This window comes from Coregonus lavaretus (genome assembly GCF_964263955.1).
Source record: "Coregonus lavaretus genome assembly, chromosome: 15".
NCBI lineage: Eukaryota > Metazoa > Chordata > Actinopteri > Salmoniformes > Salmonidae > Coregonus > Coregonus lavaretus.
In genome coordinates this window covers 39709992-39725497 of record NC_140002.1, presented here as the reverse complement: position 1 = coordinate 39725497, position 15506 = coordinate 39709992, and the positions used below count along the sequence as shown (strand labels likewise).

The 15506-nt window shown below is 44.9% G+C and overlaps 1 protein-coding gene across 2 annotated transcripts in view; it reads left to right on the top strand.

The window, feature by feature from the left end:
* The window catches only part of LOC311142876 (kelch-like protein 13), a 95549-nt gene extending 81263 nt beyond the window's left edge, over window positions 1–14286 (top strand). For both annotated transcript variants that reach the window (XM_084178580.1, XM_084178581.1), the window contains exons 7-8: window positions 2967–3080; window positions 13237–14286. In XM_084178580.1, coding sequence (XP_084034706.1) covers window positions 2967–3080; window positions 13237–13724 — 602 coding nt within the window. In that variant the 3' untranslated portion in view covers window positions 13725–14286. The remainder of the gene's footprint in view (window positions 1–2966; window positions 3081–13236) is intronic.
* The last annotated feature ends 1220 nt before the right edge of the window (window positions 14287–15506 follow it).

Genomic DNA, 15506 nt, shown 5'->3' with positions numbered 1-15506 from the left:
TCCTATTTGCCATCTCCTCAATCGAAGCTTACAAAAAAGTGTGCCCTTAAGCCTGGAGGGAAGCAAAAGTCATAGTAGAATAGTAAAGCACCCTTTACTGGCTCAATGAGCCGACCAATCAGCCTGTTACCAACCCACAAAAAAATTATGTTTGACCAGATAAAATGCTATTTTACAGTAAATAAATTAACCAACTTTCAGCACACTTATAGGGAAGGGCATTCAACATGCACGACACTTACACAAATGACTGATGATTGGCTGAGAGAAATTGATAATAAAAAGATTGTGGGAGCTGTTTTGTTAGACTTCAGTGCTGCGTTTGACATTATCGATTATAGTATGCTGCTGGAAAAACGTATATGTTAGGGCTTTACACCCCCTGCTATATTGTGGATTGAGAGTTACCAGAACTCAGAGGATGTTCTTTAATGGTAGCCTCTCCAATATAATCCAGGTAGAATCAGGCATTCCCCAGGGAAGCTGTCTAGGCTCATTTACTTTTTTCTATCTTTACTAATGACCTTGCTCTGAGTAAAGCCTGTGTCTATGTATGCAGATGACGCAACCCTATACACGTCAGCTACTACAGTGAGTGAAATCACTGTAACACTTAACAAAGAGCTGCAGTCAGTTTCAGAATGGGTGGCAAGAAATGTTTGTCCTAAATATCTCAAACTAAAATCATTGTATTTGGGACAAATCATTCACAAAACCCTAAACCTCAACTTCATCTTGTAATGAATAATGTGGAAAATGATTAAGTTGAGGAGACTAAACTGCTTGGAGTAACCCTGGATTGTAAACCGTTATGGTAAAACATATTGATGCAACAGTTGCTAAGATGGGGCGAGGTCTGTCCATAATAAAGCGCCACTCTGCCTTAACAACAATATCAACAAGGCAGGTCCTACAGGCCCTAGTTTTGTCGCACCTGGACTACTGCCCAGTCGTGTGGTCAAGTGCCACATAGATGGACTTGGGAAAATTATAATTGGCCCAGAACGCCCTTAAATGTATATGTATATGTATACCTAACATTAATAATATGCATGCCAATCTCTCATGGATCAAAGTAGAGGAGAGATTGACTTCAGCACTATTTGTTTTTGTAAGAAGTATTGACATGTTGAATGCCCGAGCTGTCTGTTTAAACTACTAGCACACAGCTCGGACACCCATGCATACACCACAAGACATGCCACCAGAGGTCTCTTCACAGTCCCCAAGTCCAGAACAGACTATGGGAGGCACACAGTACTATGTAGAGCCATGGCGACATGGAACTCTATTCCCCACCAAGTAGCGACCTTTGCTGCTATAACAGCCTCCACTCTTCTGGGAAGGCTTTCCAAATGATATTGGAACATTGCTGCGGGTAGTTGCTTCCATTCAGCCACGAGCATTAGTGAGGTCGGGCACTGATGTTGGGCGATTAGGCCTGGCTCGCAGTCGATGTTCCAATTCATCCCAAAGGTGTTTGATGGGGTTGAGGTCAGGGCTCTGTGCAGGCCAGTCAAGTTCTTCCACACCGATCTCAACAAACCATGTATGGACCTCGCTTTGTGCACGGGGGCGTTGTCATGCTGAAACAGGAAAGGGCTTTCCCAAAGCTGTTGCCACAAAGTTGGTAGCACAGAATCGTCTAGAATGTCATTGTATGCTGTAGCGTTAATATTTCCCTTCACTGGAACTCCTCCACTAAACTTTACAGTTGGCACTATGCATTCGGGCAGGTAGTGTTCTCCTGGCATCCGCCAAACCCAGATTCGTCCGTCGGACTGCCAGTGGTGAAGCGTGATTCATCACTCCAGAGAACGCGTTTCCACTGCGCCAGAGTCCAATGGCGGCGAGCTTTACACCACTCCAGCAGACGCTTGGCATTGCGCATAGTGATCTGAGGCTTGTGTGCAGCTGCTTAGCCATGGAAACCCATTTCATGAAGCTCCCGACGAACAGTTTGTGTGCTGACGTTGCTTCCAGAGGCAGTTTGGAACTCTGTAGTGAGTGTTGCAACTGAGGACAGACGATGTTTACGCGCTACAGGCTTCAGCACTCGGCGGTCCCGATCTATGAGCTTGTGTGGCCTACCACTTCGTGGCTGTCGTTGTTGCTCCTAGATGTTTCCACTTCACAATAACGGCACTTACAGTTAACCAGGGCAGCTCTAGTAGGGCAGAAATTTGATGAACTGACTTGTTGGAAAGGTGGCATCCTATGTCACTAAGTCACTGAGCTCTTCAGTACGGGCCATTCTACTTCCAGTGTTTCTCTACGGAGATTGCATGGCTGTGTGCTCAATGTTATATACCTGTCAGCAACGGAAATAGTCTAATCCACTCATTTGTAGGGGTGTCCACATACTTATGGCCATGTAGTGTAAAAATACACCTTATGGAACAGCGAGGACTGTGAAGAGTCACGCACACAGCTACAAACACACATAACATACACACACACATAACATACACACTATACACACACTTACACCTGGATTGTGTGTTGTAGTGGCCGGAGGCACACACGTAATGTATTTGGAAATCTGTTGTAAATGTATTTTAATGTTTAAAATTTGTTTTATAATGTATATTACTGCTTTAGTTTTTGCTGGACCAATGGAAGAGTAGCTGCTGCCTTGGCAGCATTTAATGGGGATCCATAATAAATACAAAAAGATTGGTACAGTGTAGGCCCTAATAATGGAATGGAGAGTGAATATGCCCCACAACCTCTCTAGTCTGTGTGTAGACTATAATCAATACAGTGAACCCTGAAGGGGCTTGGGAGTGGAGTGGTGGTTTGTGGGGGGCATCTCTGCTCTCTGTTTAAGTCCCTAGTTCAGCAGCTCCCACACTGAGACCCTCCAAGGCCTCATTTGCAGCTGTTTGTTCTCCTTAGTTCTCTCTTGACCTACTTTCCCCTCTAATACTCCGTTTTTTTCTCCTGTCTCTTTCTCCCATATGCAGCCACAGTGGAGTGCTACAACCCGAGGACAAACGAGTGGACATACGTCGCCAAAATGAACGAGCCACACTACGGCCACGCAGGGACTGTGTACGGCGGTTACATGTATATTTCCGGTACGTATGTGGCTCCAAATCAAGTTACCAATGTCAGTGGGTAGTTTAGTCCTATTAGATCCAGGGCTTGGAGGGAGGCTCTTTTCCCATTTGACTGTACTTATGTTTTAGAGCCACTGACTATACCAGATGGCAGTGCTCTGTTTGAGAGAGTGACTGGTATCCTACAAGATAGATGTGTGGGTTTTCTGTGGGTGACTAAAGCCTCACATGTTTGACAGTCACGCTTCCTAATCGTTTCAGTCCCACATTAGCCATAAGATGGAGCAGAGAGTGGGCCATCCAACCGTGGCCAAACAGCAGGCTGTGATGACAGTAAAGCATCCTTCATTACAAGGTCATACAGTGAAATTCTGCAGACCCTGCTCCTTCTCAACCCCTCCCTCCCACATCACTGGGGTCTAGTTCGCTGTGATATTTTGGGGGGGATATTGTAAAGATGGTTGGAAGTATTGATTGGGTGGTTGTCAGAGACTTGGGTGCGACTAATCCCCTGTCTCTCTGTAGGAGTCAGCCCTGTGCTTGTTCACTTCATAGAATTGAAAACAAATCCTGCCTTATGGAGATGAGCCCAAGTTTCCCAAAGTGTGACTAATACAAAGTGATGCTGGACAGAGAGAAAGAGAGGGAGGGGTGGATGAGAGAGGGAGTGAGAGGAAAAGAAGGAAGGGGTGATGACTGTGTAGGAGGGGCATGTCCATAGAGCTCCAACACACAAGCGAGGTTATGTTTATCTCCCCCGGCCTCTGGGCACAGTGTTCATAAGTATAACCCAGACACCTCATAGCCTACTACTAACACCGTAACCCTCCTTCACCCAGTGGCACCTCACCTGCTCTGATCCAGCCTCAGACTCCAGTAGAGGAACAACATGGGCCTGGTGGCCCTAGCTTTGGCATTTTAGCTTCCCGGCTGATGGGGCTTACTGCCTCAACCTTTATGTATTTCTGTCAATGGTTGGCATGTGGCTTATGGTCAGACTGGCACTTCTGGGTTCCTCTACTGAGAACATCTCAAATGGTAGTGTTAACGGTCATGGTGTGTTTGAACTTTTATCACCCCAGAAAGTCAACTTCCCTCCTTGTGATGGAGCATCTCTTAGTGTCATCCTGAGTAACATGAGGAGGCTTCACTGCACATGCACCTTTCTAAAATGGCAAGAGTCTGCCTGGAGTCACTGGGCAATGGTTAGGCTTAGATACAGTGCATTCGGAAAGTATTCAGACCCCATGACCTTGTCCACATTTTGTTACGTTACAGCCTTGTCCTAAAATTGATAAAAATGTGTTTTTACCCCTCATCAAACTACACAAAATACTCCATAAGGACAGAGCAAAAACATGTTTTTAGACATTTTTGCAAATGTATATATAAAACAAAAAAAATGTACTTAGGGAGTTTCTCCCATTCTTCTCTGCAGATCCTCTCACGCTCTGTCAGGTTGGATGGGGAGCATCGCTGCACAGCTATTTTCAGGTCTCTCCAGAGATGTTCGATCGGGTTCAAGTCCGGGCTCTGGCAGGGCCACTCAAGGACATTCAGAGACTTGTCCCGAAGCCACTCCTGTGTTGTCTTGGCTGTGTGCTTTGGGTCGTTGTCCTGTTGGAAGGTGAACCTTAGCCCCAGTCTGTGGTCCTGAGTGCTCTGGAGCAGGTTTTCATCAAGGATCTCTCTCTACCTTGCTCTGTTCATCTTTTCCTCGATCCTGACTAGTCTCCCAGTCCCTGCCGCTGAAAAACATCCACAAAGCATGATGCTGCCACCACCATGCTTCACCGTAGGGATGGTGCCAGGATTCCTCTAGACATGACGCTTGACATTCAGGCCAAAGAGTTCAATCTTGGTTTCATCAGACCAGAGCATCTTGTTTCTCATGGTCTGAGAGTCCTTTAGGTGTCTTTTGGCAGACTCCAAGCGGGCTGTCATGTGCCTTTTACTGAGGAGTGGCTTCTGTCGGTCCACTCTACCATAAAGGCCTGATTGATGGAGTGCTGCAGAGATGGTTGTCCTTCTGGAAGGTTCTCCCATCTCCACAGAGGAACTCTGGTGCTCTGTCAGAGTGACCATTGGGTTCTTGGTCACCTCCCTGACCAAGGCCCTTCTCCCCCGATTGCTCAGTTTGGCCGGGCGGCCAGCTCTAGGAAGAGTCTTGGTGTTTCCAAACTTCTCCCATTTAAGAATGATGGAGGCCACTGTGTTCTTGGGGGGCCTTCAATGCTTCAGAAATGTTTAGGTACCCTTCCCCAGATCTGTGCCTCGACACAATCCTGTCTCGGAGCTCTACGGACAATTCCTTCGACCTCATGGCTTGGTTTTTGCTCTGACATGCGCTGTCAACTGTGGGACCTTTATATACTCAAATCAAGTTGTAGAAACATCTCATGGATAATCAATGGAAACAGGATGCACCTGAGCTCAATTTCGAGTCTCATAGCAAAGGGTCTGAATACTTATGTATATAAGGTATTTTTGTTTTTAATTTGAAATACATTTGCCAATATTTCCAAAAACCTGTTCGCTTTGTCATTATTGTGTGTAGATTTATGAGGACCTTTTTTTATTTAATCAATTTTAGAATAAGGCTATAATGTACCAAAATGTGGAAAAAGGGAAGGGGACTGGATACTTTACAAATGCACTGTATCTCCACCTTTCCAGATAGAGTTCTGTACTGTAGAGCTCATTAATTAAACAAGCCCCCCTCGAGCAGCGGGGCAAGCTGCTTTCCTCCATGGACACTGGCAGCATGCAGAGATTAGCTTTTATGACAGCTCGCATGTTTATAAACTATCACTAGTGATGGAAGTCAGGTGGAGCAGAGACATTATCAGCCAGTGTGTCTCTGTTGGGGATTGGCCCTCCTGCTGCACCCCATGTCTCAGGGGTCACGACCTCACTGTGCAAGGTGGCCCACTTGGGGGTGCAGGCCGTGTCTCGCTGTCGTTCCAGATCAGGTGCTGGGCGGTGGCTGTGCTGCCGTGTTGTCTGAAGGCATCCTGTCCGGTGAATGGAGCTGACACACTGAGTCAAGCCACAGGCCATCACAGCTCTGCTCCCACTCCCAGGGTGGGGCTCAGACACCCAGCCAGCACGGCTTTACACTACTGACACACAACACAACGCCTACCGTAAACCACTGGGGAGGAGGCTAGAGGAGAGGCACCTCCACTTCTATCTGGAGAGTGCGGGGACCACGGATTCACTTCAAAGTATATATACAGTGCCTTCGGGAAGTATTCAGACCCTTTGACTTTTTCCACATTTTGTTATATTACAGCCTTATTCTAAAATAGATTTTTTTTTTTTTACAAAAAAATCCTCAGCAATCTACACACAAATACCCCATAATGACACAGCGAAAACTGGCTTTTAGAATTTTCTTTTTTTGTAGTAGTATTCAGACCCTTTGCTATGAGACTCGAAATTCAGCTCAGGTCCATCCTGTTTCCATTGATCATCCTTGAGATGTTTCTACAACTTGACTGGAGTATATAAGGTTCCACAGTTGACAGTGCATGTCAGAGCAAAAACCAAGCCATGAGGTCGAAGGAATTGTCCGTAGAGCTCCGAGACAGGATTGTGTCGAGGCACAGATCTGGGGAAGGGTACCAAAACATTTCTGCAGCATTGAAGGTCCCCAAGAACACAGTGGCCTTAATCATTCTTAAATGGAAGAAGTTTGGAACCACCAAGACTCTTCCTAGAGCTGGCTGCCTGGCCAAACTGAGCAATCGGGGGAGAAGGGCCTCGGTCAGGGAGGTGACCAAGAACCCAATGGTCACTCTGACAGAGCTCTAGAGTTCCTCTGTGGAGATGGGAGAACCTTCCAGAAGGACAACCATCTCTGCAGCACTCCACCAATCAGGCCTTTATGGTAGAGTGGCCAGACGGAAGCCACTCCTCAGTAAAAGGTACATGACAGCCCGCTTGAAGTTTGCCAAAAGGCACCTAAAGACTCTCAGACCATGAGAAAGAAGAGTCTCTGTTCTGATGAAACCAAGATTGAACTCTGGAGGAAACCTGGCATCATCCCTACGGTGAAGCATGGTGGTGGCAGCATCATGCTGTGGGGATGTTTTTCAGTGGCATGGACTGGGAGATTAGTCAGGATCGAGGCAAAGATGAACGGAGCAAAGTACAGAGAGATCCTTGATGAAAACCTGCTCCAGAGCGCTCAGGACCTCAGACTGGGGCGAAGGTTCACCTTCCAACAGGACAACGACCCTAAGCACACAGCCAAGACAACACAGGAGTGGTTTCGGCTCAAGACTCTGAATGTCCTTGAGTTGTCCAGCCAGAGTCCGAACTTGAACCCGATCGAACATAGCTGTGCAGCAACGCTCCCCATCCAACCTGACAGAGCTTGAGAGGATCTGCGGAGAGGAATGGGAGAAACTCCCCAAATACAGGTGTGCCAAGCTTGTAGCGTCATACCCAAGAAGACTCAAGGCTGTAATCGCTGCCAAAGGTGATTCAACAAAGTACTGAGTAAAGAGGTCTGAATACTTATGTAAATGTATATTTTAGTTTGTAATTTTTAATAAATGTGCGATAATGTCTAAAAACCTGTTTTTGCTTTGTGATTATGGGGTATTGTGTGTAGATTGATGAGGGGGAAAAAACGATTTAATCAATTTTAGAATATGACTGTAATGTAACAATGTGGAAAAGGTCAAGGGGTCTGAATACTTTCCGAATGCACAGTATATATATTAAGAATATGATCACAAGAAATAAAAACAAGTGTCTTGATCTGTATTTTAATCAGAAAAGTATATTTTCTTTGAATAGGATTCTATTTAAATTTGAGCTCTCTGTCTTAAACAAACGGCCTCCTTCAGCATATTTGCCTTAAGCTGCCGGTTGGTAGGTCTGGGCGATATGGCCAAAATATAATATCACTGTATTTTTCTAATATTTTATGTTTTTGAATATTAAAAGTTATACATTTGCTTTATGAGTATTGCGTGACCCTACGGTAGCAACACATACATTGTAAGTGATTTAAATGGGTCTTTCGCCATTCTGATTGTTTTAAACTGTTCAATTCAACCAAAAATAATTTCCTGCATTTCCATCAATTTCTGCATTTCCTGCACTCATTTGAGAACATTTCCTCACTGCCACGTAGGGCTGCACAATATGGGCCAAAAAAACTATCCCTTATTTTTAACCAAATGTTGCAATTGCGAATTGACTTGCGATTTAGATCAAAACACTTGGGTGAACTGTTGGAATCATGGAAATAGAATGATTATTCTAATTCTATAGTTAAAATATAAATAATAGTAGGCACTTTGAATACAGTGTTGTTTGACATGACAACTAATGAAAATGCCAGGGAGGAGTTATTGTGACAGGGTAGGAATCAAATAGATGGTCTGTGTTTCCTAGGGGATCCTATGATCTTTGGCTACATTAAATGTTTCTTCATGTAGCCAACATATTCATGCTTCGCCTAGTCCTCTTTGATTTAGAAGATACTGTTGCACAAACAACATGCTGATTTAGGCCTACACCAGGCTGTATAACTAGCTACGTTTGCTCTGACTCAGTACATTTATTAGCTAGCTAGCTGGCTAACAAGATTTAGGCCCAACGTGCTAAGACATACTAGCTGTTTGCAGATGTAAGAAACACAAACTAATAGTGTAATTATAGAACGCTAGTGGATTTACAGGTGGGAGAACAAGTATTTGATACACTGCCGAGTTTGCAGATTTTCCTACTTACAAAGCATGTAGAGGTCTGTAATTTTTATCATAGGTACACTTCAACTGTGAGAGATGGAATCTAAAACAAAAATCAAGAAAATCACATTGTATGATTTTTAAGTAATTCATTTGCATTTTATTGCATGACCTAAGTATTTGATCACCTACCAACCAGTAAGAATTCCAGCTCTCACAGACCTGTTAGTTTTTCTTTAAGAAGCCCTCCTGTTCGCCACTCATTACCTGTATTAACTGCACCTGTTTGAACTCGTTACCTGTATAAAAGACATCTGTCCACACACTTAATCAAACAGACTCCAACCTCTCCACAATGGCCAAGACCAGAGAGATGTGTAAGGACATCAGGGATAAAATTGTAGACCTGCACAAGGCTGGGATGGGCTACAGGACAATAGGCAAGCAGCTTGGTGAGAAGGCAACAACTGTTGGCGCAATTATTAGAAAATGGAAGAAGTTCAAGATGACAGTCAATCACCCTCGGTCTGGGGCTCCATGCAAGATCTCACCTCGTGGGGCATCAATGATCATGAGGAAGGTGAGGGATCAGCCCAGAACTACACGGCAGGACCTGGTCAATGACCTGAAGAGAGTTGGGACCACAGTCTCAAAGAAAACCATTAGTAACACACTACGCCGTCATGGATAAAATCCTGCTGCGCACGCAAGGTCCCCCTGCTCAAGCCAGCGCATGTCCAGGCCCGTCTGAAGTTTGCCAATGACCATCTGGATGATCCAGAGGAGGAATGGGAGAAGGTCATGTGGTCTGATGAGACAAAAATAGAGCTTTTTGGTCTAAACTCCACTCGCCGTGTTTGGAGGAAGAAGAAGGATGAGTACAACCCCAAGAACACCATCCCAACCGTGAAGCATGGAGGTGGAAACATCATTCTTTGGGGATGCTTTTCTGCAAAGGGGACAGGACGACTGCACCGTATTGAGGGGAGGATGGATGGGGCCATGTATCGCAAGATCTTGGCCAACAACCTCCTTCCCTCAGTAAGAGCATTGAAGATGGGTCGTGGCTGGGTCTTCCAGCATGACAACGACCCAAAACACACAGCCAGGGCAACTAAGGAGTGACTCCGTAAGAAGCATCTCAAGGTCCTGGAGTGGCCTAGCCAGTCTCCAGACCTGAACCCAATAGAAAATCTTTGGAGGGAGCTGAAAGTCCGTATTGCCCAGCGACAGCCCCGAAACCTGAAGGATCTGGAGAAGGTCTGTATGGAGGAGTGGGCCAAAATCCCTGCTGCAGTGTGTGCAAACCTGGTCAAAACCTACAGGAAACGTATGATCTCTGTAATTGCAAACAAAGGTTTCTGTACCAAATATTAAGTTCTGCTTTTCTGAAGTATTAAATACTTATGTCATGCAATAAAATGCAAATGAATTACTTAAAAATCATACAAAGTGATTTTCTGGATGTTTTGTTGTATATTCCGTCTCTCACAGTTGAAGTGTACCTATGATAAAAATTACAGACCTCTACATGCTTTGTAAGTAGGAAAACCTGCAAAATCGGTAGTGTATCAAATACTTGTTCTCCCCACTGTATATTAAGAAGCAAAGTGAAAACAGCATCGTTGTCATCAACATTGTTGCACGTGCTGCATTTTCATTCATTCTCATGTCAAACACTGTATTCAAAGTGCCCACTATTATATTCTAACTATAGACTTAGAATAATCATTCTATTTCCATAATTCCAACAGTTCACCCAAGTGTTTCACTCTAAATCGCAAGTCAAATCGCAATTGCAACATTTGGTAAAAAATTAGGCCTAGATTGTTTGCCCATATCGTATTATTTGTTGAATTGAACAGTATAAAACAATCAGAATGGAGAAAGACCCATTTTAAATCACTTAGAATGTATGTGTTGCCGCCCTAGGGTCACTCACTACTCATAAAGCAAATTTAGAACTTTTATTATTCAAAACATAAAATAGCGTCATACTGTCCAATTTTTTAAAAATACCATGATATGATATTTTGGCCATATCGCCTAGTTCAAAGACCAGGGCTATATCTTCCGGGGGATGACAAGAGCTCACATCTGACCATCCTTTCTATTTATCATCATGGCAGATTTTTGGAACTTGCTGACCCCTTGGTTTTGTCTAGCTCCTCTGTGTTCCCCTGCCTCAGTTGTTTGGGTCTCATTTGTGCCAGCACTGTGCTTCCTTCAAACTGGTCATAAATTTTTACGACGGGTCAAAGCGCCGGCACAATTTTATCTTCACAAATAGATAGATAAATGTGCCTGTGTATGGCAATCATGGTGAAATATTATCTAGTGGGCCAGGCAGCGCAACCAATGAGCTCAGGTGCCTTTAAGTGTCTATGAAAGGACAACAATTTACTGTCTTCGAGATACAAAAAATTATATCTTAAAGCATCTCAAAATGCTTGCAGTTGTCTTGTATGACAACTATTTTGTCTTTGTTCTAAGGCACTGCATCTCAGTGCTTGAGGCGTCACTACAGACCCCCTGGTTCGATTCCAGGCTGTATCACAACCGGCCATGATTAGGAGTCCCATAGGGTGGCGCACAATTGGCCCAGCGTCGTCCGGGTTTGGCCGGTGTAGGCCGTCATTGTAAATAAGAATTTGTTCTTAACTGACTTGCCTAGTTAAATAAAGGTAAAATAAAAAAAATAAGACTACCTTAATTAAAGGCTGTAATTAATAGTAATGATAAATTATCATGATGATTAATTCTAACAAAGACAATTACATTGATGGAAGCTACAATCTATCTGCAATATTAAAGCTGATCTACCCCCTAAAAAAGAAAAAAGAAAGAAGAGAAACGGAACATTGTGTCTCTGAGATTGTCTTTTGGCAAATGTATAGATGGGTTAGCTGACAGCATCACGAAAACGATGCACACGCTTCAATGGGGCAGAAGTCCGTTAGTTGTTGATTCTGGATGGCCAGATAGTTACCAACAATGACATGAAACTGCCATTTGGGGAATCGTAAGTGGCTCATTTCAGCTAGTTTCATCTTGTTCTTGATACCATGTCTTGTTTTGAGGTGTTTTAACTGATTTTATGTCAATGCTAATATGGCAAGAAAATTGCTAGCTAGCTAACCAACTGTAATTATGTATTGTATTAATGATTTCAATAAACATTGGAGACAAAATATAGTTAACATGTTGTCAACAATCTAAACCAACCCTGTCTGTTTTGCCCCATAGTTGCGCACCCGTCAGTTTTATTGCTACACAACCAACCAGTCTATGGAAACAAAATCTATCCTCTCCACATTTGCTGTACAAATATGTGTCTGCAATAGACATATCCTTCAGCCATTTATAAGCCCTGAAGGTTGTTGGCCAGAGACATCAGTTACTCTAAGATGCTACTAACCTTGGGCAGTGAGATGCAGCTCAACAAGAAAAGAACCACACCCCATATCAAGCTGCTGTTCTATCAGTGGGTTTGATATGTCTTTCTTGTGTCAGAGATTATTTTAATGACACACACACACTTGAATAAAGAGAATGGATCTAACTGTGTATCTCAGTGTTTGATCTATTGGTCGAGGGGGAGGAGGCTGATGTTATAGACTTCTGATCAGTCAGGGCCACTGATTAAAAATAGGCCTGTGTAGATTAATGAGGGAGGGAGGTAGAACGAGAAAGGAAATAGGGAAAGAGAGAGCGAGAGGGATCATTGGGCAGTAGCAGAAGCAGTGGAGGGATTCGGGCGCCATTTGGCATGTACTGCAGATCCTCACTGCGCTGCGCACTCTGCACAACACAGGGAGGGGGAGGGGTGGGCTGCCTGGCTCCCACCCAGATGCATGCTGGGATTGTGTTCCTCTTTATTTTGAGCCTTCCCTGTAGACATGTCCTGTTTTTTTTTTTCTCCCCACTTTCCCTCAGCTTTGTGTGTCCTGTCTATTCCTCTGTTTCCACCACTACAGTACCTATGTGTGTACGTGTAAACATGCACTGTATTAGTGTTTTGAATTTCTGATGCTATTATTTGTATCAATATCCTTTATTGCAGGTGAGTGTATGTGGCTGAGAAAATGTGTGCAGTGTATGTTAGTGGTGCTAAGCATGGGGCTAATTGTGTGTGTGTTGCTGGGCAGAGTAGCCTGATGTTTCTGAGGAGTGGTTGGGTTGGGTGGAGTGAACTGGGCGTTCAGGATTACAACATGCTCTGCGTGGCCAGTTGCAGTGCTGTGGTCTGGTCATGTGACTGTCAGGACAGAACAGGGCCTGGTCGAGGCCGACCCTATCCATCGTGGCAGGGCTGAATGTAGGTCTAGGTTGAGGCCAAGATAGAGTTACCATTAGGTACAGTACAATTGGCTCAGTCCGTTAAATGCTTTTGAGTAGACCTCAGGGCTATTTTCAACCTTATTTCAAACGTATTTAACGTGGTCCTGTTTTATTCTGTGTTGCAGGGGGAATCACTCACGACACGTTTCAGAAAGAGCTGATGTGCTTTGACCCAGACGCAGACAAATGGACTCAGAAAGCGCCCATGACCACTGTGCGTGGCCTGCACTGTATGTGCACGGTGGGCGACCGCCTCTACGTCATCGGGGGGAATCACTTCCGGGGCACCAGCGACTATGATGACGTGCTGAGCTGTGAGTACTACTCTCCGGCCCTGGACCTGTGGACGCCCATCGCCGCCATGCTGCGGGGCCAGAGTGACGTGGGCGTGGCTGTGTTTGAGAACAAGATCTACGTGGTGGGAGGCTACTCGTGGAACAACCGCTGCATGGTGGAGATAGTGCAGAAGTATGACCCGGAGAAAGACGAGTGGCACAAAGTGTTTGACCTGCCTGAGTCGCTGGGCGGGATCCGAGCCTGCACACTCACAGTGTTTCCCCCAGAGGACATGATGGGATCCCCCTCCAGAGAGTCACCCCTCTCAGCCCCTTGAAGAATGGGGGGGGGGGGGCACACCCCGCTCCGCTCACACCCCCACAACCCCCCACACCCCATAGACATTGTTTGCACTTTGGACTACATCTGTACTGCATCCCGATACACCCTCTCCTCCCCCAAAGCTGTGCAGAACTCCCCTCCCTAGTGATGAAATCCACATACCGATATGGTTTGGCAACCTAATTAAATGTTATTGCATATTCGGTATATTTTGGCAGGAAATACCTTGACTTGAAGAGTGACTTTGCAATTCAACTTTTCTACCTGATGTCTTTGGAGTTATGTCCTGTTTCTTTAGATGTTTTACCGGGTAAAAACCATGCTGTTGATGACCATACTGACTCTTTTAAGTCTGTGCCAGGTTAGGGGCAGTTGACCCCCCAGAGGGGCAAGATAGGGGCAGCTGAGCTCCACACAGATATGGTTTAAACTCAGGGGTCGGCCCTTCACCCCCTCTCTCTCCTTCTTTCAGATTCAGTTATTTCCTGCTATTGCTATGAAACCGTTAACAAAATTGTTTTTTCTAAATTTAATAAACAAGATTTTGGAAAAAAGAATATCGTCTCCCCAAAGTATCTTGCTATTTACTTGTTCACATGATTGATGCATTCTCTTTATATTGAGCTTAATGTCAACTGACATGTGAGGTATAAATATCTGTTTTAGAACCTCCTGCAAAGTATATTTTCCACATGAAAAAAACTGTTTCTTTCTCTCTATTTTACTGGTTGAAAGTAATCTCTCACATCATTATGCATTATGCCCCTTCAGTAGCACCTGCAACCTCAGACCTCCCTCCCCTCAGCTAGTGTTGTCCTCAGAATGAACCATCTTTCCTCTGATTTAAATAGAAAAAGCTTTTATTGTTCTCAAGAGGCAGGATATTAACTGTAGGTGTACACACAGTTAAAATGTGTCCTGCTGTCTCAATCCTAATCATATTCTAATCTACACTGAGCTGACTCCTGCCCACTGTGTCCAGTGCTTTAGGGCACACCGTTGTCCTCTTTCACTGGCTCCTCTCACCTGGCACACAGACAGACGGTAAGGTCATCCACAACCTGGCCACCTGCCCCTGGGCCATTAAAACCTCAGTGGCAGCATATGGTGTCCGACACGAACAAATCTGCTACACGCTGGAGCAAGGAAATCAAGGCAAATGTAATTTCAGGTGAGTGGGTGTTTTTGTTTATGATGGTGCATGTAAGGATACACGATTGGACACAATCATACAAAACCATTGTTCATATAGAAATGTATGTTTGAAAACATGTAAATGCTATAAGATCCAGTGGTGCCTCGGGCTATGCATCTGGGCAGCAGCCTCCAGTGGATGTGCTCCATCTCCACAACCTACCGTTGTCCTGTTCACTCATGTCTCCATCTCCAGAACCTCCGGGCCAGTAGTGTGCAGGGCTATTTTAACACAACATCCAGTTCAAGGGCAGGCAACTGGGAGCCCTGGGTGACAAGGGAAAGGTGCTGGTGCTGAAGGTACTGGGAAAGTGATGGGGGACCAGTGGGACTGGAGAGATTGGCCTTCCTGATAGATGTTGTTTCCTCTTATCGACAGCTGCACTCTGAATACTCATATGGGACTCTTCGAGCTGAAGCGCCGGCAGTTGTTCACTGAGAGATGTCGATAGGGCCATTGCCTGTCGTCTTTGCTCAGGAACTATGTGCTCTATTACACTGCGCTTGACTGCAATGTTCATCTGTCACTAATATTTGAGGGGCACAGAGGTCCCTGAGAGAGGAGACTCACTTGACTGTGAAA